At 41.4% G+C, this 24013-nt stretch overlaps 2 protein-coding genes across 11 annotated transcripts; both read right to left on the reverse strand.

The window, feature by feature from the left end:
* Positions 1-473: 473 nt before the first annotated feature.
* Positions 474-1706, reverse strand: LOC307008297 (general transcription factor II-I repeat domain-containing protein 2A-like; the record flags this gene model as incomplete). Its single annotated transcript, XM_079631038.1, has 1 exon — positions 474-1706. One exon carries the CDS (start codon positions 1704-1706, stop codon positions 474-476), a length of 1233 nt encoding a protein of 410 aa, XP_079487164.1.
* A 5014-nt stretch (positions 1707-6720) lies between these two features.
* On the reverse strand, positions 6721-17582 carry wfs1b (Wolfram syndrome 1b (wolframin)). Of its 10 annotated transcripts, none has more exons than XM_079629847.1 (10): positions 17312-17539; positions 17024-17043; positions 16236-16409; positions 15314-15390; positions 15094-15238; positions 14781-14954; positions 14466-14543; positions 14206-14357; positions 13583-13690; positions 6721-10911 (listed from the first exon to the last, which is right to left on the reverse strand). In XM_079629847.1, the coding sequence occupies exons 1-10, from the start codon at positions 17323-17325 to the stop codon at positions 9079-9081; spliced, it is 2775 nt and encodes a 924-aa protein (XP_079485973.1). In that variant the 5' UTR covers positions 17326-17539; the 3' UTR covers positions 6721-9078. The 10 variants fall into 10 exon arrangements, with proteins under 10 accessions (XP_079485973.1, XP_079485969.1, XP_079485972.1 ...); XM_079629843.1 differs by having other exon boundaries at positions 16236-16463; XM_079629846.1 differs by having other exon boundaries at positions 16236-16463; positions 16946-17043.
* Between the last annotated feature and the right edge of the window lie 6431 nt (positions 17583-24013).

Below are 24013 nucleotides of genomic sequence, written 5' to 3' on the forward strand. Positions count from 1 at the left end.
GAGTTTAATTTCCCTACCAACACTAAAAATACAGTAACAACAGTAACATAGTCCACAATAGAAGCTAATCAACATGCATGTGATTTCATACACAGTGGCACTTACATTACATTTCCCATACAATTCAGTGCATTTACAGTACATCAAAATCCACACATTGGAATGCAACTTTACCCATTCAGGTAGCACACACGCACACGCACGCACACACACGAACACACGCACACACACACACACACACTTACTCACTGACTCACTCACATTCAAATGTAACTTTTTTTTTAACACTAGGATTTTCTTTTAACATACATACATATACAGTGGCATTTGGCCTACATTACACACTATATAACACTACAATTCACTGTTCAAACATTGAAACTTTCAGACAATGAATTAACTTTATGTACAATAAGTTGCATGTAGTAATTTTCTTGCATTCACATGGCATGTTCACATCAGTGGTCAGTACCTTATTCAGATGATGACTTGCATTGGATGACTTCCACCAGGGATGCATAGTGCGGGCAATAGCTACTGATAGCCAGTCTAAGACAGGCCTCCAAATGATCGTCGGTCAGGGTGGAGCGGTATTTGGATTTGATAAATTTCATATGTGAAAAGGTCGATTCGCACAAGTAAGTAGACCCAAACATTGCAGTCAGTGATGTTGCACATTTTCTCATGTTGGGATACTTTTCTTCTGTGAGTAAACTCCAGAATTGTTCATGGGCCCTAGACTTTAAGTTGATATCCGCTTGTAGTGTCAAGATCTCATCTTCAACTTCAGCAGAACTGAGCTGAAACATTGTTGCGATTTTGGAAGCGAGGACATCGACCTCAGCATTCTCCAGAAAAGGGAAGCACATAAACGTGGCAACTGGCTCGAGTAAGGCGAAGTCTTGAAATCTCCTGTCAAAGTCTGACAGGATGGTGTCAATCTGTTCTGCATAACATGCACTGTCAATCTCTGTTAAGTCCTTCCCTTGATTATTCAGCTCAGATGCAAGGTTTCTAAAGTTCCCCAGATCATGGCGTTGGATCTTTGAAGAAAGCAGTTTAAGTTTTCCCTTGAAGGCGTTCACTGTGCTTATCATATCGATCACGATTTTGTCTTTGCCCTGTAATTCCACGTTCAGCTCATTGAGCAAGTTCGCCAGATCAGTTAAAAACGCCAAATCAAGCAGCCAACGATCATCATTAAGTTGCGGGTATTCCGCATGTTTGTTGTCATGTAGGAACTGCTTTACCTCGGGAAGGAGATCGCGGAATCGTTGCAGGAATTTCCCCCTACTCAACCACCTTACGTCCGTGTGAAGCAGTAGGTCTGAGTGGTCGCTGCCAGCCTCCTCAAGATGCAAGCGGAACAGTCGTCTTTGAAGAGATCTAGCACGGATAGAGCAGACTACTTTGTTTGCTATGTCCATAATTTCTTTCATGTTCAACATTTTCGCACACAACGCTTGTTGGTGTATGATACAATGATAACTTAAAAAATCAGGAAACGCTTCATCCTCTCTGCATTTGGCAACAAATCCATTAGAGCGGCCGATCATGGAAGGCGCACCGTCGGTGGTGATTGACACCAATTTGCACACTGGAATCTTATTCTTGTCGATAAAGTGCTTGAATATCTCAAAGGTGTCATCCCCTCGTGTGTGTGCGTTCATATGCAGAACTGCTAAAAGTTCCTCTTTTGCAGTCATGTCGTGGAAGACCATTCAAATAAAAATGCACAATTGGGCTTTGCGAGAAGCACTCGCAACAGTCAATGTCCTTAGCAAGCTGCTGCACTAAGTTGTCGCCCATCATTTCGCATCGCCTGGTCACTGTATTTCTTGTCAACTGAACAGCTTTGACTGCAGACATTATTTCTGTTTTGTTCGTAAAGTCTTTAAACAAAGAATCCGCAGCCTCAATGAAGGCTTCCTTCACCATTACTCCATCCTGGAAAGACTTTTTGTGCCTAACGATCGTCCGACTTACCCGGAACGATGCCTCTGTTGCGGCCTTCGCTTTCGCTGTTGGCCGAGTGAAAAGAGACTGCTGTCCAAGAAGCTGAGACTTCAACTCCCTCACCTTTCTCTTTCTCAATTCACTGCTTGGAGGAAAGTCTGTATCAAAGGTTCGATGAACCATTCTAAAGTGTCTCTCTACATTCCCCTTCTTTAGAAGTGCAATGCTGGATGGACAGATCAGACAGACACACTTTGAGTATGACATCGTGAATAAGAAGTCATCTTCCCATTCCTGATGGAAATGGTAAGTCTTTGCTTTTTTAAATTTTTTTACTCCCTCATTCATTGTGGTATAATTTTTGTTTGTCTACAGATAATAAACGAGCAATAGCGAAAAACAACGGTAAAACGAAAGCAATGGCGCATTTCTGTAGTCGACTGTCGAGATCAGCTCTACAGAATCTTTGTTTATGGTTGTTATGGTAACGTAGTGTAAAAAACTTTCTAGCAACCAGCAGACTGGCCTGTCTACACGTCAATCAGCGGGCACATGGTAATATAATGACATGATTGGATGGATTGCTTTTCTGAAAAGGCACGTTTTTTTCTTCTTTTTTAATTTATTTTTTTAGTTCTGTGAGCTACCGTCATTGGCTCTGCGATCGACCAGTCGATCGCGATCGACGTATTGGGCACCCCAGATATAAACTATGCACTTTTTGCATTGCATTGCATTGCATAAACGAACTAACTCATTGCCATGTGCATTAAAGAGATAACATATGTTTTGTTGCATTGCATCGCACAAACGATCTAACATTGTGCATTGAAAAATATAATATAAACAATGAACTTTTTGCATTTCAATGCATACCAGTACTGACTAATTCTGTTGTGCAAAGAAGAGATAGCAAGTGCTGTTGCATTGCATTGCACGAACGATCTAACATTGTGCATTGAAAAGTAAAATATAAGCTATGCACTTGTTGCAATGCATTGCATACCACAACTAAGCCATTTACATTAGTATTAAAGAGATAACATAAGTGTTGTTGCATTGCATTGCACGAACAATCTAACGTTGTGCATTGAATAAAATATAAGCTATGCACTTTTTGCATGGGATTGCATACCAGAACTGACTAATTCTGTTGTGCAAATAAGAGATAACATATGTGTTTTTGATTTGCATTTTTACATTGCATTGCATTGCAGAACTAACTCATTCCCATGTGCATTAAAGAGATAATATATGTGTTGCATTGCATTGCACAAACGAACTAACGTTGTGCATTGAAGCATATCATATAAACCATGCACTTTTTGTAATGCATTGCATTGCATAACAGAACTAACTCATTCCCATGAGCATTAAAGAGATAACGTGTTGTTGCATTACATTGCACAAACGATCTAACGTTGTGCATTGAAAAATAACATATAAGCTATGCATTTTTTGCATTGCATTGCATACCAGAACTAATTCATTCCCTTGTGCATTAAAGAGATAACATATGTTTTGTTGCAATGCATTGCACAAACAATCTTAACGTTGTGCATTGAAAAATATAATATAAACTATGAACTTTTTGCATTTCAATGCATACCAGTACTGACTAATTATGTTGTGCAAAGAAGAGATAACATAAGTTCTGTTGCATTACATTGCACAAACAATCTAACGTATTGCATTAAAAAATAACATATAAGCTATGCACTTTTTGCATTGCATTGCACGAACGATCTACGTTGTGCATTGAAAAATAACATAGGAGCTATGCACTTTTTGCATTGCATTGCATTGCATTGCACAAACGATCTAATGTTGTGCATTGAAAAGTTAAATATAAGCTATGCACTTGTTGCAATGCATTGCATACCACAACTAAGTCATTTACATTAGTAATAAAGAGATAAAATATGTGTTGTTGCATTGCATTGCACAAACGATCTAACGTTGTGTAATGAAGCATATCATATAAACTATGCACTTTTTACATTGCATTGCATTACATTGCAGAACTAACTCATTCCCATGTGCATTAAAGAGATAACATGTGTTTTTGATTTGCATTACACAAACGATCTAACGTTGTGCAATGAAGCATATCATATACCTTGTGCATTAAAGAGATAACATATGTTTTTTTGCATTGCATTGCATTGCATTGAGACAAACGATCTAACATTGGCATTGAAAAACATCATATAAACTTTGAACTTTTTGCATTGCATTGCATTACCAGACTCATTCTGTTGTGCAAAGAAGAGATAACATAAGTGCTGTTGCATTACATTGCATAAACGTTGTGCATTGAAAAATAACATATAAGCTATGCACTTTTTGCATTGCATTGCATACCAGAACAAACTCATTCCCATGTGCATTAAAGAGATAACATGTGTTTTTGATATGCATTGCACAAACGATCTAACGTTGTGCAATGAAGCATATCATACATACTTTTTGCATTGCATTGCATTGCTCAACAGAACTAACTCATTCAAGATTAATTTTAATATTTAAGTTTATTTAAACAAAAGCATTTGCATTATGTAAAATTATTACAAATTAACGTTGATGCTACGGAATCCTTTTCTGTGTGTCTCATCATTTACAGTTGGAGCAATGATGCAAACATTGTAACTTTTATCAACGGCTCCAACAACTCTAGGGAAGCCCGAAATCCTCATAAAAGTGACTTGCTCTTGCTGGTTTGAAGATCAGTTGGAAAGTCAATGAACTGCCAGTAGTGACCAAAAGTGTTGACCAGCCTATAATGTACATCTTCACCCTTTATCCAAATATTATTACAAACGTGTTAAAGATTTTGGAAGCATATTGTGTAGTTATGCTTTTAGTCAATTGTTTTATTTGTGATAATCCAATGAAACATGCAAAATCATGCTAAGAAATTATGAGCTCATGCAAAAACCAGAGAGAACAAGTGACATTTTTATAACTGATTATGCTGTTGTCAATTCTTTTTCCTGTGAGCTTTTTTGTTTTGTAGCTGTAGTTTGCCTTTTTGCCAAATAATTTGGTCAGATAACCTTCACTAAAGTTTAATGTTTTGTTTTTCCTTTATATATATATATATATATATATATATATATATATATATATATATATATATATATATATATATATATATATATATATATATATATATATATATGCATATGCGCGCATCACTTTTGGCCACTACTGTATGTTTAGTGTGGTCAGTGCCACAATAATGCTATTTAAGACCCTGCTTACTGTGCACTGCTGCATTTTTCCAGTTGCAAAAAAATTTCATTTTTTCTTTCATTACTGCAGTCAGAGAATTGATTTGTAGAGAGGGAGAAGTTATTACATTTCTTACAAGGTTACAAAAATAAAACCTTTATGATCAAGCCTGTATTAATTATTTAACTCCCTGTCATTATATTATAATATAAATGACATAATATGCATATACATTACATAACATCTTTTTCAGAAAGTGTGTTCTCCTCCTCTCTGCTGCCATCTTGTTACTCCTCTTAACTTGCTTAGGATATCTCTCCAGCACTATTAAATAATTTAGGAGCTGAGACCTAGTCTTGAAACTTAGGAATCTTTATGAATCACACTTATTCTTAAGAATAAGAGTAAAAGGACGTCATTCTTAGAATTTTGACAACAATTTTACTCTGGAGTGGATTTATAGATAAAGCCCCAGGTAAAAACCACAGAATCTCCATGAATCCACATAATTCATGGGTTCACACATGGATCGAAAAAAAGTTTATTTCCAACCAAATGAATGACTGAATGAATGAATGAAATATACTTTATTGTCCCCAAAGTGGAAATTTGTGTTGGACTCAAGGTGTTAACGTTGACAAAATCATTGTCATAAACAGAGAATTCTACAATACACAGAGAAATGAAATAAAGAAATAAAAATAATAGGAATAAAGAATAAGAATAAAGGCTACATAACATTTCGAAAGATACAAAGGTTTCACATATAATGCTCTAAAGAATTCCATAGCATTGTAAAACTCATAATGACATTTTAACATTAGGTATTGTATATGATGAACGTTAAGGACTATATTTATTTCAAATTTTAAAGAAAAATATATTCACCCTAGGTGCTATTCAAGTCAAGTCAAGTCAAGTCACCTTTATTTATATAGTGCTTTTTACAATACAGATTGTATCAAAGCAGCTTCACAGTGATAACATGAAAATAATACAAAAAACTATTTCATCATCATCCACCTTTAAGGCAGATCTATAATATTGTTGAATATTAAATGTCCCCAACTAAGCAAGCCAGAAGGTAAGGCAACAGCGGCAAGGAACCAAAACTCCATCAGTTGACAGAATGGAGAAAAAAACCTTGGGAGAACCCAGGCTCAGTCGGGGGCCAGTTCTCCTCTGGCCAATAAGTGAACAGTGTATGATTATGATTCAGGAGCATTACAGGTCAGAAGTTCAGAATGAATCAGAGTATTTGTCCAGTTCCGGTTGGTTGAAGTCGTAGTGGAGAGGAGGAGGGACTGGTTGACACTTCAGTGGAACCAGCGTTCAAGGTCTTTTTGACCCCAAAACATTTGCTCAAATAATAATAATAATAAAATGACCTGTTGTACTGAAAATGAATGTTTAGACCTTCATCTAAATGGCATGAGACTTGATTTCGTGGTTGACACTTGCTTGCTCTACAATAGAGATGTATAGAGATTTTCACACAAAAAAAAAATCACACTCAGGGTGACCCCAGATAATAAAATGTGATTTTGTAACATTACATTTGTTTAAAAAAACAAAAACATTATTCTCTTTCCATTAATATATCACTGTTATGTTTTTATAAATTTTTGCAGTGTTGGGGGGATTTAAGGTATGTTTTAAATTTATATAAATAAGAACACAAATACATAGAAGTGAAGTAGCAACCTTATACATCCACAACGTGGAACGCACTGCTTCATCTTTAATCTGCGATGCCATAACATAAAGGTTAATTTATTTACAGGTAAAATGCATTGAATGATAGAGAATAAAACATTGCAGCCAAGTTGAAAATAATGTGCTATCTTTTGTGCTGATTGCCTTGTGGGCAGCTCGGGTGACCCAGCTCGGGTTCTGGCTTCTGGACCTTTGCCGATCAGGTCCCCCCTTTCTCTCTTCCACTTCGCTTCCTGTCTACTCACTGTCCTATCATAATAAAAAAGGCAACAACTCCAACCATTTTTTAAATTACTTAAATAAATAATGTCTGTTTACCTGAGGCAGTTGTTTTCACAAGTTCACACTTATAAATGATCGAATCAAGTAAACGAGTAAAATAAGTGTATTTGCCATGCTGTCCGAGGGGAGCCTCCGAGCTTGGAATTTAGCCCGAATTTAGAGTACTCTCCCCCATAATGGCTGAGAATAGGAACCGGTGGGAATAAGCGTTAACTAGATAACTAGAGTCGGTTGTATATATATATATTCTACAATATTTCTATGATTAAATTACTGAGAGACCCCTCCCCATCAGCCAATAACTGTGGGCATAGTTATTAAGCGTATTGACATCATCCATAGCAACGAGGTCAACCCAACCCTCTCTGTTCCTCAGTAAAAGTTGGTCTCATCAGTTTTGCGAATAGGAGAAGATTCTTAACTAATAACTTTTACTGCTATTTAGGAGAACTCTTAGTTGTAAGATAAAATGTTTCGTGAATATATAGCACCAGAAATGTAATCTTGAAATATCGTACCAAGACAGAAAGGCAAAACCAGGCAGTTTATTTGTGTAAATGAAGATAACACAGTCGATATACACAGGCATGTGTGTGTGGTTTCTCTTTGGCTGTATAGGAATGATAAACAATGAGTGCCACATCTTTATTGACTTGTTATCTAATGTAGTGGTGGAACATTCACACACCAATGAAATGTATAAAAGTACTGATTTTCACACAGGACACATTCAATCACTATGTACAGCGTTTTAATATTGTTTAATGTAGTGTTCAAACTGTACCTCCAATGCAGCCACAAGCCATCAAACATCAGTTCATCATTGTTTAATGTTTAAAATGTCAACTAAAATCTCAAACAGATAATATTATTGATAGATATGACAATAATAACCCAAAGTTTATTTAAAATAAAGAGATCTTTAGACCTGTCCAAGACAAATCTCTATTGTACTGTACAGTATTTTCACAGAAAAGTCATTAATCGGTTTCAAATGTCTTCAATATGCCTTAAAATGCAAGTTACCAAAATCTTCAAAAGACACTTTTGAACCAAACTAAGGCATCAATGATAATAAAACACACACCCAAGTACTAATGCATTGCCCAAACCAAAACAAACTAAATTAGATATAACAAATATTCAAAAGCCCTATTAAAACAATATAAAACAGGGGAAAACCAGTGGATGTAACCTCTCACTGACGAATATAAATTAATTCGTCCAGATGCAAAGACTTTTTAGAAATGTAGGCATGGCTTTGAATTTCCACATGATATACATGAGATTAATATTTCTTAACATTTGATTCAGTTTTGTGAAATAGTTAAGGGCTTGAAGTGGTATTTTATTTGGTTCCTTTAGCCCCGGGTGTTCACCGGCGACTTTCCTGCAAAGTTTAGCATCAACCCTGATTAAACACCTGAACCAGCTTAGGAAGTTCTTCAGTATTACTACAAACTTCCAGGCAGGTGTGTTGGAGGCAGGCTGGAGTTAAACTCTGTAGGAAGATGGCCCTCTAGGAGCAGGATAGAACACCCCTGCTGTAGCACATACAGCAGTGGTTTTCAGTTCTGGTCCTGGGGACCCAAGCACTGCACATTTTGAATGTTTCCCCTATTTAATGCCCATCATTCAGACCATCAGCTTGGTAGGAAAGTGCTCCATTAACTGAACTGACTGTGTCAGATAAGAAAAAAAGATATATATGGTGGGTCTCCAAAACCAAGATTAAACCACGGAGCTCTTCTCGCTTCTTTGTGCACCTTCATACATGAAACAAACAAACCAAGATGACAACACCTTTGGTGTTTTAATAACGCTTTTATCAAATCTCAACAGTTTCCTTTTCTAATACTAAAGAGAATGCCAGTTTGTCAACCACTAGCTTCACGCAGATACTTCTGTAGTAGCTACAGTAACGTCTACCTCAGCTGAAAGCAGAGGGTGGAACAGGAAATTGAAGGCGAAAGCAACAGCATTTCGGACATTAAACCTCCAATCCTGTTCGATCTTGACCTGTCGCTGTATTGGTACAAGCGGTGAAGCACATGTCTTGCAGTGCAAGGCCTTGAGTTCAAACACTGGCCATTTGCTGCCCAGTCTACCTTCAAGTACTGTGCTGAACTCCACCACACTGCCTGAGCTGAGTGCCAGTAGGACGTGTCTGAATTCGCTACTAGCCCGAAGCACAATGTCTTTGGTGCCATCATCGAAATCTTGTGCCCCATTGCGCCCCTTCTGTGGCATCCCCATGGTCACTTCAAACTTGTAGTGGTCAAAACGTTTGACATGGCACTTGTGCTTTGCAAGCACCTTGAGCTGACACACTGGTTCAGCGGGTACCGGCTGGGTCTTGTCACAGACAGGGTACTCCTCACCGTATAGACATCGGACCCAGTCTGATATAAAGACCGGTAGAAGGTTGATGACAGCTTGCACTCCATTCTCAATGTCAGTGACACGAACGTACTTAAACCGACCCTCCCACGTCACCCGGTGTCCCTCCAAGTGGCTGCAGAGGATCTGGGCGTGTGCCATGTTACGCTCCTTCCAGGCACGAGGGCCACACAGGTCGCTGTACTCCTGCCAAGTCAGGGTGGAGTTGTATACCTTCCTGCCCTCAGAACGGTACACGTAGAACCAGCTGAAGAGCACCAGCGCTGAAATCCACACAAGGATCAACTTGACCACACTGCTACGCCGCAAAAAGTGCAGCACTGCCAAGGGTGACACGCTAAAACGTGTCCACCAGCGCAGCAAGACAGGCAGCACGCAAACACACACGGTTACAACCATTTTGGTCAGTTCCAGGGCGAGGAACCACTGCACCAGCTGCACCAACATTACGGCTGCTAGAGCCAGCGAAAGCACGGGCAAAGCTAAGAAGAAAAGGAGGTAGCCCACAGCTGTGCGCATTAGCCCCAATGCAGTAGACTCTTGCAACAGCGTGACGGACAGTTCACACCAGATGAAGCACACCAGGTAGGGCAGCAGCACACAGTAGGTGCCACGTGCACCACCTGCTGTGGCCATATGGGTACACTGATACAGGAGGTAGAGATACAGAAAACAAGGCACACCAACATGCAGCACCAACCAGTCACCAAGGTGCATGTTGAACCAAGCGCCACCAACCATACGACCCACCCAGCCTCCCAGCAACTTATTCAAGAAAGCAGAAATGGCAGAGGCAACCTGGGAGAGCAGAGCAAGTTTGGCATGCTGCTGCGCTGCTGGTCGCAGGCTTAAGTAGCTGCTTACAGTGAAGAAGACTGCAACTGTAGCCAGTTCCGAACATGGCAACCAGGACTTGTCTGCCACGGGAATTGAAAGGATAAGGAAAAGTGAAGAAAGGAGGAAGTAGAGGTATGGCTCAAGGTGGTTCCATGTGAAGTTTGACTCTGCCTGTTCGAGGTCTATGCCCGGCTCAAAATGAGACAACATGGTCGTCAATGCTCGAAAGTTCTCCCATGCTTTGCTGTTCTGAAAGACTCGGAGAGTACAAGTTACCATTGAAAGAAAAGAGAGGTAGAATATAATGAGAGGAATGACAAGAACAAAGAACTCCAGGGTTAGGTTGGAGATGATGAAGAAAAAGATGAGGGTATTGACATGATGAGTAGGTATGAGGGCGCTAATCCACTGCATGCCCGCACGGGACGCCCAGTCAATCAACACCTCTTTCACCTCCAACACTGCATGAAGGGGAAACTTCAATACCTGTAAGTATCAAGAAAATTAATTAGTTAGCCAATATTATTATACTGTACTAAATATTATTTTTGACTGTCTCAAGCCATGGTGAGCTGTTAAATAGCAGGGACGTAAATTTTCAAGAATACTCAGTATTTGTTGTCTTAAAGGGATAGTTAACCAAAAAATGTCAATGTTTTTCTAATCCCATAATGCTTTTGTTCGTCTTCAGAAAACAAACAATGATATTTTATTATTCTCTCATCATTTTTGCCAACCCAATGAAAATCCTTGTTTTCAACCGGCAAGCCCTTTTGAGCTATCGTTGACCATATTTGATGTAAACACTGATCAACACGCATACAGAGAGCATGTAAAAAAAAAAACTAAATGAAATCTGCTCATTATATAAAGCAACGCGTCTCTTCAGTAGACCCGGTTAAAACATTCAAATCATATGGTTTACTTTTACAATGTCTTATGCACTTTTTGAAGCTTGAAATTTTTGTGTTACATTGACTTTCAATGAGTGGACTAAATTATGAGAGAATATAAAAGAAATTAGGGATACTGTATGATCGACCGATACAGATCCTGATCCCGATCATTCAATCTTTATATAAGTAATATGTTAGCTCTCTGTTGGCTGTCACTTTTAACCCCTTACACCCTGAAGGAATTTTTAATGATTTCACGTGATTCCAATCTTACTTTTAATAACTCTACAAAAAAAAACAAGCTATCAAGTTTCATTTAATAGGATACCTTTAAAAATTTGAAGAAAATGGATTTTGATCATGTTTGGAGGTTTTTATGTTTCCAACACTGCTGAGAAAACCCAAGAAAAAGAGTTGCAATTTGATTTAATTTGTTATTATTCATGCTTGACCTGTCATACACAGGAAGTTAGAAAAGTTAGGTGTAGTTTTTGATGATCTTCCAGCGCTGTTTCAACTGTGCACTCCTACGATACGCCATACCTACGCCGTACGGTAAATCAAAATGTGAGATTTATTATGGTTTGCTAATGTTTCACAAAGTTACAAAAGAGAACGTGGCGCAAAAGCCTCATCTGTATACCGTTTACATGCACATTGTCTGCAATATTTTACGGGTTTACCTCATCAAATTGCGATTGGTTCGTAAAATCAGCCAAATTTAGTAACTACCAAACGAGTGTGATTATCAGCCGATGCCGATAGACCGGAGTATCCCTATTGGAAATATCTTTCTTTGTGTTCTGAAGATTGAAGACGTAAGCCTTCTGAGTCTGGAACAAGATGAGGGTGAGTAAATGATGAGAGAATTTTCATTTTTGGATTAACTATCTGACAATCAATTAATCATTACATGAATTCAGCAGAATTAAGAACAGATAACTCCAAATATTATGTACACGTGGCGACTTTTAGGTAAGAACATGAACAGAAAATATGTACTTTCAAGGGAACTCGCTGTGTCTAAATGCTGTAGGAATGCGTGATTGCATCGCGAAGCACGTGTGAAATCAGTCCAATGTCTTTATGACGTTTATAGTTTATGACGTTCATTTATGAACGTTCATAAACTAAAAAGCACATCCAGACCAAACAGTGTTAGCTTCTGTCATCAGCAAGCACTCCGTGTGAAATAGTTTGTCCCGTTGGTGTTTGTCTTTATCAGAACAGCATTTTCTCTCTGTTAGTCAGAAGTTTATCAGAGACTGTAGATTTTTAAGTAGATTTTCTGGAAGCGTGGGAACTACTGCTAAATACTGTATATCTCAATGGGTACTGCTGATGATAGAAAGGGTTACAGGATTCAGCTCGGGTCTTGCCCGACCAGGTTCAACAAGGTTCTACAGACAGTGTGGTGGGCCCCGAGCAGGCTCTGGTTATGGAGCAAGAGGTAAAGGCTCTGCTGGAAAAGGGGGTCATAGAGCATGTTCCTCCTCCCAGCAGGGAATCTGGATTTTACAGCCGGTACTTTATCATCCCATTTATCTCATCTGGCATGTTATAAGAATTATTAATAATGTTTTTGTAGGTCTCTAAATTATGAAATACCTGCTGACAGTTCTGCTTTATCGGTGCGTTTGCACAGAACTTGTCTCTGAGATAATTAATTTCCACAGAACTGTAATTTTTTAGATGCTTATTAGCTAAATAAATGTTATATAGTAGACGTTAATATGTCTGAAGCATCAAACTGGAGAGGGAACGGCAGTATGAACGCAACTTCATTATTTACTAATAATGATCATAGACAACAGAGAGAATTACATTCAGCCCTTTTATTTCCAACATGCACTCATTCATGGCTGTTTTATTTAATTCATGTAATTACGTCTTTATTGGGACATGACTTGATGGATTACGTGACTATGTTGTCTCTATTTTTTTAGCAGCAAGTTTAAACTAAATTAAGCATTCATGTAACATATTATTTGTACATATGTCATTTGTGCATTAATGGCTGTTGTGTGAAAAAGTTGATCAATTAAGGGATGCAAGTTATTTTCCCTTTGAACACCATTGTTGACTCATCTCTCCTACTCATATTACAAAACTGAAACCCGATTATGGAAAAACGCTTAAATATCTGGAAAACTATATATCGGTCGATCTCTACACGAGAGTGCCGGTCTGGGATATGGCCATTGTATTGGAAGGCCTTACTTTGGCTCCCTTTGAGCCTATGTTCCAGAAAAGTTCCTCACTCTTAAAGCGGTGTTCCTCCTCGCCATCTCGTCTCTCAAAAGAATCTCGACACAACGCAAGTTCCCTTGAAAGAGAATGTCTCCGGTTACATCTGTAACCATGGTTTCCTGAAAAGGGAATGAGACGACGCGTTACTCAGCCATACTCCCTGCATGCCTATGATCGACTTGCTTCAGCCTATCAGAAGCTAACGCTGTTTGGTCTGGGTGTGCTTTATAGTTTCCTGATAGTGACGTCACCTGCCAATGACGTTCCGTCACACCATTGGACCGATTTCACACGTGCTTCCTGACGCAATCATGCAAAGATGTTCCCACAGCATCTTGACGCAGCGTCTCGTTCCCTTTTCAGGGAACCAGGGTTACAGATGTAACCGGAGACATTTTCTATCTAATTAAAGGTGTATAATTTCATCCAGTACATAGGTTTTTTTATACTGTATCGGCACATTAGCCAACATCCTGTGTGTAGCTGTCCATGAAAAGCATCTCATAACAATTACTAATATAAGATTCCACTTTAGTTAGGGCGGCATTTGTGTGGAGAGCTGACCATGTAGGCAGTACACAATAAGTAAGCTTGCCAAGTTTTACCATGCATAGATTCGAGCAGAAATAATAACCTTCTGATGCAAAGGCAGTTCATCAGGGTTCTTTACTGGCCCTTCATCATCATCATCATCCCCTGCTGCTTCCATGGCAGGTGTTGGTGAAAAACCCTCAGCATATTGTTTAGTATACTCAACAAACTCTTCTACAGCTACATATTCAGCCCCTGCCACAGCAAAAATACACAGATTCAGGCTATTATATTCATATTACCACATATGTAATATAAGTCTAAAACATATTTGACTCTGCAAAGATAACACAATGAACTCACCATCTCTTGCGAACAAACTCTCCAAAACTTTTCTTTGTTTCTGTGCTGGGCTTGAGAGAGGGCTGCTGGGAGTACCATCTAGAGGAGGAGCAGGACACACAACATAGGTTCTAAAGTTACAGTCGACCCTGTTGATTAATGGGAAATAATTGCATGAAGATTCTTTTTTATTTGCCATTCCTCAGAAAAATAAAAACAGCGTACAGGTTGAGAACAATAAGAGTAATGACATAATTTTCACGTTTGGATGAACTATTCCTTCAGCATTATCCAAATTAGTTGATCACAACAATATAACAACAACTTAGGTTTCACCTGTCTCAGTGTTGATCTGGCTGACATTTTCCAGAAGTTCAGAGGCAGTGATGTTTTTCTTCCTCTCTGGATTGAGTTTCCAGTACATGAGCAGAGCTGCTTTCCTTACACTGCGCTGAAAACGAGATTCACATGCCAGGGAACACACCTCCTCTCTGTTCTCAGCTGTGATGCCTGACTGACACAGACACACACACACACACACACAGACACAGACACACACGCACACACACACTAAAGTCAGTCTAAATGTAAGTATAGAGAAAGGGATGTCATATGTTTACAATCTAGATATCATAAGTATCTCCTTTACCCTTCCTGTCACGAAGGCAGTGTTGTAGAAGCTTCACTGCATCTTTCCGTCCATTTTTCGCCGCCTGGAGTAGCCATGTTACCGCGTTGACAGAATTTACTTCTTCGTCTTCTTGCTCGGATAATCTCAGGTAATATCTACCAATCTGTCCAACAACAGTGTAAGTTTTCAAATTACTAAAACAATGTATAGTGCGAGTGTGTTTTTGTGGCATTCAGACCTCTGTCTGTGCTTTGGCATCCCCATTCTTTGCCCTCTGTTTAAGATCATCAATGCTTAGCTCCTCTGGGATTTCACCTGGACAATGAAAAGAATCACACACACAAACAGCCTCACTTGTACCGTCACAACAAATATGTATAAGTATGGACTGTGCAATACATTGACTGTTTATACACATGGGATTGTGCAAGATACTTTCTACTGCTACTGTCTATTTCTTGTAGCCATGTTGAGTTGATGTTGTGTGTTACCTTTACTTAGTGTGTATTGTGCTTGTGTGTTAATTTTATCACAAGGAGTTGCACTTAAGAATTTCGTTGTACAGCGAAGTGCAATGACAATAAAGGCATTCAATTAATTTAAATTAAAGCAAAGCAGTCCAGTTTGTACTTATCAATATTTTATTTAATCAGATCTTTAGGACGACTGTGCCTACACCACTCTATTTGCAACTGTTAAGTATATAAAGTATATTGGGTGTTTAAGCAATGCAGTTCCAGCATATCTACTTAAGCTGAGAGTTCTACACTACACACATATATAGCTCAACAACCTTTTGAAAAATCATGAATGTATTCTCAGGTCTTTCCCATAGTGATGGATGACGATTAGAATTTGGCTGGTGTGTCACTTAATATTTAGAGCCCAGTGAAACAGGAAGTTTGTTCCTGATCACTGCGGTGAACTAAAAAAGACAACTTGTATATGAATGGGAATATACTAGATTTTTAGTCATTAGAATTTGTAGCGGTGCCTGGGTATGTTTGGGGTGGACTTTCATGCTTACTTTTTTCCAATAATCATTTGTTTTTGTATGATTCACATTGTACACATTTATACGTAATCGCCATTTATTTTTCCATAAGATCGGGTTGATTACGAGCATGAATTGTGTGCTGGTAAACAGAGTGAATCTGTACCCTGTGGAGGAAAAGATGATTGTCCTGGAAAGGCAGTGCTGGCTGCATTCAGCTGTGATCGACCTGCCTGTGAGGCAAGGTGTGGGGGTGGAGTCATTGCTGAAGGTGAGGAGCTAGGCTTTGAAGAAGAGGACACTGTGGTGTGCCCAGACGCAGAGAACGCTGTGGGTGATGCTGGGGACGACAGAGGAGATTCAAGAAGAGAAGCATCCATTTTTAAGCCTTGAACTATGGCACAAAACAAGAAAAAGAAATAATTGAGAGAACAAAGCAAATGCAGCAGTTTTGATTTCTTTCTTTTCTTTCTGAAATGTCCTGCTTCTACAGCTAATCCTGCCTTCATAGAGAGAATAGAAAAATCATATATTAAAACATTATATAATATCAAGTAATATGTATGAACAATTATACAAATTATACACACACACACTTTAGCATTTTATTGGCATTAGTAATTTATTAGTATTTTAAATGTGTATACTCTAAGATTAAAAAAATATGGATTACATAAAAAGCAAATTCACAGTCAATTTAAAATATACCATGGTAACCATAGATTTCACCACAGAACCATACACTGTAAATTTGTGTGCATGTAATCATATGTTAACTAGTCTCCATGTTAATTTATTACACTTTTACAGCAATTGAAATAATTACTTTACATTACATGGAAACTATGAAAACGATATAATGAAAGCAATTGTTACCATGGTAAATGCAAATGTTGTATTTTGCACCAGTCAGAGACGCAAATGAGGTTGAGCTGTCATTCTGTCATTGCTCACCCGTGTCACCTTCACTAGTACTGAACAGCAGAAAGTAAAGTTTACAGTCAAACAACACACACACACACACACACACACACACACACACACACACACACACACACACACACACACACACACACACACACACACACACACACACACACACGTGTGTTAAACAGCATCAAACACTGACAAACAAGCACCGGGGAGCAAACAAAATCACATCCGAACATCTTCAAACGCTTTGAGTCTGTATTTCTGCATGTCTGTTCAAATACATACATTCTGTCGCTTTATTTCTCTTACCTGAGCTCCTCCATCAGTTCATCATGATGAGTATGTATGAACTGTCAGCACAAGCCTGCAGTTACTTCAGTCTGTTCTGACACTAAACACGATGTAACTAAAAAGTGAAGAGCAGAGGCCCTTCCAGATGCTGCTGACTAAAATAAACCTTTTCTCCCTCCCTGACTGTCTGGACCAGAATGTTGACATAAGTTCCTGCGTCTTTTTCTTCTTCTGAATTTAATGGCAGTTGGCAAACCAGCTTTGGTGCATTTCCGCCACCTACTGCGGTGGAGTTTGAAGCGTGAACATAATAATAATAATAACAATAATAAATACAAATTTAACCTGTTAACTGTCACGCCCATTTTTGAGTGTATACCTGCAAAGGTAATGTCGAGATTCAAATGAATGTAATCCTAGAACGTTTTGGAGTAGGCCTATTAACCTCATTCTGGTCTTGTTTTAAAGAAGACACTTGAAGTTTCTTGTAGAGATGTCTGCAATATTATTACATATATAATTAAAATACCCTAAAATTTATATGAAATGAAAGCCATAAGTCTAAAGAGCTAAATTTGAGACTATTATCATTAAAAAAATGAGCTTTTTGTGAGCTGCTATACGAACAAAGGCCACTAGGTGACATTCATGCTCCATTGATGATTTCTAAATGACACGCGTTTACCACTTCGTCACACCACAATACAGATTGATATCATTTATTTTATATTTATTAAAGACATTGTGTACAGGATGTGAATTATTTTAAAACAGTATAAACAGTGCATTAACATCAAAACTGAAATTTACAAGTTATATTATTCAAATATTTTTATTGGGTTTTGAATTGTAAACACTTAACAATTAACAAGTCCCCATACAGCAACCCCAACATGCACAATAATAAATGACAATAACAATAAAATAAAATAAATAAAAATAAATAAAAGATAATAAAAAATAAAATAAAAAATAAACCGACACGTTACAGAGTTACAGAGCCTGTGAATCAATTATGTCCCAGTGTTTCCAATTCCAGCAGGAAATTGTAAGTTAAAATAATCCAGAAATGGCTGCCAGACCGTATAAAATCTCTGGGTTGAACCCCTGATCGTATGTTTCAACTTCTCAAGTTTCAAGTGTGCCATTACATCCTCAACCCAGCACCTGTGTGTGGGAGGCATATCTGACTTCCAATTGCGCAAAATAAGACGTCTGGCCAATAGAGATGAAAACGCAATGGCGTCTGATTGTGCACCAGATATTGCCATCCCAGCAGGGGTCACACCAAATATTGCGATTTCAGGAGCAGGGCTTATCTCTCTATCACAAATGTAAGAAAAAGTGTCAAAAATTAAAGACCAAAACTGTATTAACTTTGGGCAAGCCCAGAACATATGATAGAGGGTAGCCGGAGCCTGACGGCATCGGGAGCAGGTCGGGTTGACATCTGGATATATCCTGGCAAGCTTGCTCCTAGATAAATGAAGCCTGTGGAGCACCTTAAACTGAAGCAAACCATGTCTGATACAAATTGAAGTTGAATGTATTCTCTTAATTGCGCTTTGCCAAGAGTCGTCCGACAATCTAAATCCTAGTTCCCCCTCCCATCCTGCCCTAATATGACTAAGTGACGGCGAGGCGATCATCTGAATATCCTCATATAATCTGCTCACTCCTCCTCTTTGATTTAGATCCAACTCCAACCACTCCTCTATCCAGTTATTTGACGAGAGTAACGGAAAGGAAGGGAAATGTTTCCGAACAAAAACACGCACCTGCTGATACCTGAAATAATGCGAACTAGGTATATTATACTAATTTACCAGTTGCTCAAATGACATAAACACACCATCCTTAAAAAGATCCTTCACCCGCTTCAGACCATTCCTGAACCATGACTTAAATGCTGTATCCATGAGTGAGGGTGGAAAGAGTGCGTTGGCCGAGATTGGAAGAGAGGACATAGCCTGTCTATGTTTGAAATGGGTCCTGAATTGGGACCATATTCGAAGTTGTAACGGTCACCAGCTGGAGTGCCCTTGAGAGCCACCTGAGGGCACTCCACATCAAGACTATTATCATTCACTCACAGACTACATCTCCCATCATTCTCTGCCCGGACTCATCATCACTTGTCACTGATCACACTCACCTGTACCTCATTCACTGATTGCATTTCACCTGTGTCTCATCCTGTTAGTCTGTCTATTTATACCTTGTTCATTCATTCACTCAACGCAAAGTCTTGTTTTAGTGTCACACTGCATTTCTGAGCATTCTCCTGGCTTTCTTGTCTTTTGGTTTTTGGATATCTTGCCCTTTCCCTGGTTTACTCTCTTGCCTCTGGTCCCTGGATTACTCTCTTGCCTCTGGTCCCTGGATTACTCTCTTGCCTCTGGTCCCTGGATTACTCTCTTGCCTCTGGTCCCTGCCTGTTTTGTTTGTTTGTTTGTACGGACTGCCTTCCTGTGTTTGACCCTGCCTGTTCTTTGGATTTCCCCTTAAATAAAGCTGCGTTTGGATTCTCCACCTTCGTGTCTCGGAGCAGTTCATGACAGAAGACTTCGCCACAAGATGGATCGCCACTGAGGAAGTTCCTTTCTTCGGTGTTCCAAGATGGCCAGCCTATTGAGAGGTATGCGAGGGACTTTTTGTCTTGCTGTCATCTGGGAACGTTAAATGACACCCAGCTCATGGACCTGTTTTTGAGCGGGCTGGATGATGACGTTGCTCAATTTATGCCGGAGGACTATACCGGCTGGACCCTAGAAGGGTATGTCGACCTGGCCCTCTCCTTGAGCGGTACGGCATTTATTGTGGGCTTGGCTGATGAAACACCCTGCAAGCTCACAGTACTCCCAGAGCCCTCACCGCTGGCCGCGTCCACTCCAGGGTCTTCACAACTCCACGTCCAGTCTGCCCAGCCAGAGTCAGTTCACGTCTCGCCTGAGAATCGTCATGTCTTTCCAACCATAAAGCCAGCCACTGGATCGGTCTATGGACGTACAGGACCGGTTTCCAGCGTGGCCGATCCCCCGCTTATGTCTGCACGTGCTGCCAAGAGGGCTATTGTTCTAGGTTTTCGTCCTGCCGAACCTACGCATCACGTCAGTCCTGCCGAGCCAGAGCCAGAGCTTCACGTCAGTCCTGCCGAGCCAGAGCCAGAGCTTCACGTCAGTCCTGCCGAGCCAGCGCCAGAGCTTCACGTCAGTCCTACCGAGCCAGAGCTTCACGTCACGTCTGCCCAGCCAGAGGCCGTTCAAGAGTCTCGTCCCACCAAGACTGCCCTTACGCCTTTGTCTCCGGACAAGATGGCCGCCGCCACGTCGCCTGAGCCTTTGGACCAGATGGCCGCCGCCTCCGAGCCAGTCTCTCTAGACAAAATGGCCGCCGCCACGTCGCCTGAGCCCTTGGACCAGATGGCCGCCACCGAGCCAGTGTCTCCGGACAAGATGGCCACCGCCACATTGCCTGAGCCCTCGGACCCGAGGGTCGTCGCCACGTTTCCTGTTCCTGAGACTGTGCCTGTTCCAGAGACTGAGCTTCACGTCACGTCAGCCGATCCAGAGTCTCGTCCCGCCGAGACTGAATCCGTGCTTAAGCCTGAACCTGAATCTGTTCCTCTTCCTCTTTCTGAGCCTGTGTCTTCGAACAAGATGGCCAACTCCACGCCTGTGTCTTCGGACAAGATGGCCGACTCCACGCCTGTGTCTTCGGACAAGATGGCCGACTCCACGCCTGTGTCTTCGGACAAGATGGCCGACTCCACGCCTGTGTCTTCGGACAAGATGGCCGACTCCACGCCTGTGTCTTCGGACAAGATGGCCGACTCCACGCCTGTGTCTTCGGACAAGATGGCCACCGCATCCCCGGAGCCCGTTCCTGAGCCGGTGTCTGTTCCTGAGCCGGCGTCTGTTCCTGAGCCGGTGTCCCCCTCCCCGGCGTCTGTTCCTGAGCCGGTGTCTGTCACTGTTCCTGAGCCGGTGTCTGTCGCTGTTCCTGAGCCGGTGTCTGTCGCTGTTCCTGAGCCGGTGTCTGTCGCTGTTCCTGCGCCGGTGTCTGTCGCGGTTCCTGAGCCGGTGTCTGTCGCTGTTCCTGAGCCGGTGTCTGTCGCGGTTCCTGAGCCGGTGTCTGTCGCTGTTCCTGAGCCGGTGTCTGTCGCTGTTCCTGAGCCGGTGTCTGTTCCTGTTCCGTGGTCTCCCGAGGGGTCGTTTCCGCCCCGGCCGCCCGAAGGGTCGTCTCCGCCCCGGCCGCCCGAAGGGTCGTCACCGCCGTGGCCGCCCGAGGGCTCTTCACCGCCGTGGCCGCCCGAGGGCTCTTCACCGCCGTGGCCGCCCGAGGGCTCTTCACCGCCGTGGCCGCCCGAGGGCTCTTCACCGCCGTGGCCGCCCGAGGGCTCTTCACCGCCGTGGCCGCCCGAGGGCTCTTCACCGCCGTGGCCGCCCGAGGGATCTTCACCGCCGTGGCCACCCGAGGGGTCTTCACCGCCGTGACCACCCGAGGGGTCTTCACCACCGTGGCCGCCCGAAGGTCCTACTGCTCCGCCCTGGTCGCCTGCTCCAGGCCCTCTTCCGCTCCACGGGCCTGGCCCTCCATCCCGCCCCCGGGTCCGCCTCCGCTCCACCTCCCTCCTGGACAGTTTTTGGAGCGTCTGGAATCCGCTCCTTAAAGGGGGGGCTATGTAACGGTCACCAGCTGGAGTGCCCTTGAGAGTCACCTGAGGGCACTCCACATCAAGATCATTCACTCACAGACTACATCTCCCATCATTCTCTGCCCGGACTCATCATCACTTGTCACTGATCACACTCACCTGTACCTCATTCACTGATTGCATTTCACCTGTGTCTCATCCTGTTAGTCTGTCTATTTATACCTTGTTCATTCATTCACTCACCGCGAAGTCTTGTTTTAGTGTCACACTGCATTTCTGAGCATTCTCCTGGTTTTCTTCTCTTTTGGTTTTTGGATATCTTGCCCTGTTCCCTGGTTTACTCTCTTGCCTCTGGTCCCTGGATTACTCTCTTGCCTCTGGTCCCTGGATTACTCTCTTGCCTATGGTCCCTGCCTGTTTTGTTTGTTTGTTTGTACGGACTGCCTTCCTGTGTTTGACCCTGCCTGTTCTTTGGATTTCCCCTTAAATAAAGCTGCGTTTGGATTCTCCACCTTCGTGTCTCGGAGCAGTTCATGACAGAAGTGATCCACTCACAATAAGATTATTTGTAAGGCGCTGCTTACTGAGTGGCAATGGCGCACATACTAAAGAAGGTAAGGACACTGGATGAGCGGAATGTTGTTCCATTTCAACCCATACAGGTCCACCCCCCTCGTAAGACGCAGAGATCCAATATATTAATTTATAAATATTAGCTGCCCAGTAATATTGTAAAAAATTTGGTAGTGCTAAGCCTCCCGCCTCTTTCTGTTTCTCCAAATGTGACCTCCTTATCCGTGGGATGGTCTTGTTCCAGATAAAGGTAGATATAGATTTATCCAGCTCTTTGAAAAAAGACTTTGGGATAAAAACAGGTATTGTATGAAACAAAAATAAGAACCTGGGCATAATTATCATCTTGACAGAATTAACCCTGCCAGCAAGCGATATAGGCAGCGCTGACCAACGGGAAAGGTCCTGTTTGGCCCTTTCCAGCGCTGGTTTAAAGTTATGCTTGAATAAATCCCTGTATTTACTGGTTATTGAGACGCCAAGATAGGTAAAAGTGTCACGAGTTTCTTTTAGTTGATATGCCTCAAAAGACATCTGTCGAGCCTGGTCGTTAATAGGGAAGAGCAAACTCTTAGTAAGGTTGATTTTGTAGCCTGAAATCTCTCCAAAGTTAGAGATAATTTCTAATGCCTTAGGAATAGAGGTGCAAGGATCGGACAGGTACAGTATCAGGTCATCCGCATATAGAGACAGTTTGTGATTTTGGCCCCCCCTGACAACACCCGTGATCTCCTCGGCACTCCTAAGTGCAACCGCTAGTGGTTCGATGGCGAGGTCAAACAGAAGTGGCCTCAATGGACAGCCCTGTCTTGTCCCCCTACTTATAGGAAAATAATTGGAGATTATTTTATTAGTACGGACAGAGGCCTGCGGGGTAGCATACAGGATCCTTATCCACGTACGAAAAGCCGGTCCAAAACCAAACCTCCCCAGAGTTGCAAAAAGATACTCATACTCAATCCGGTCAAATGCTTTGTGAGCATCGAGGGAGAGCAAAACCTCCGCTGTAGGTGGAGTTTCCGGGGAGTAAAGAATATTAAAAAGCCTTCGTATGTTGCTAAAAAGCTGCCTCCCAGTAATAAAACCAGTCTGATCTGGATGTATCACTGTATGCATAACAGACTCCAATCTACTAGCCAGAACCTTGGTCAAGATTTTGTAATCGCAGCAGAGTAGACTCACAGGCCGAAATGACTCACATTTCAGAGGGTCCTTTCCTTTCTTAAGAAGGACTGCGATAGTGGCCTGGGTCATCGTGGGAGGGAGAGTCTTGCGCTCCAATGCCTCAGTATATACATTTTTTAAAAGAGGGGTTAGTTTAAATGAGAATTTTAAAAAAAATTCAATAGGGAAGCAATCTGGCCCCGGAGCTTTACCGCTCTTCATTTTTTTCATTGCCCTATCAATTTCGGCTGCTGAAATGTTACTATCAAGATCTGCCCTGTTTTGTCGGCCTACAGTTGGAATCTCGAGACCATCGAAAAACTGAG

Source organism: Phoxinus phoxinus, assembly GCF_949152265.1.
Source record: "Phoxinus phoxinus genome assembly, chromosome: 12".
NCBI lineage: Eukaryota > Metazoa > Chordata > Actinopteri > Cypriniformes > Leuciscidae > Phoxinus > Phoxinus phoxinus.

What these genes read in the sequence shown, in the direction of transcription:
- wfs1b (XM_079629843.1), bottom strand. An exon ending in ATCATCTTTTCCTCCACAGG is followed by an intron (nt 15,391 to 16,235) that starts GTACAGATTCAC and finishes TTCATTGTCCAG; the next exon opens with GTGAAATCCCAGAGGAGCTA. An exon ending in CCAGATCAACACTGAGACAG is followed by an intron (nt 14,544 to 14,780) that starts GTGAAACCTAAG and finishes CTCCTCCTCTAG; the next exon opens with ATGGTACTCCCAGCAGCCCT.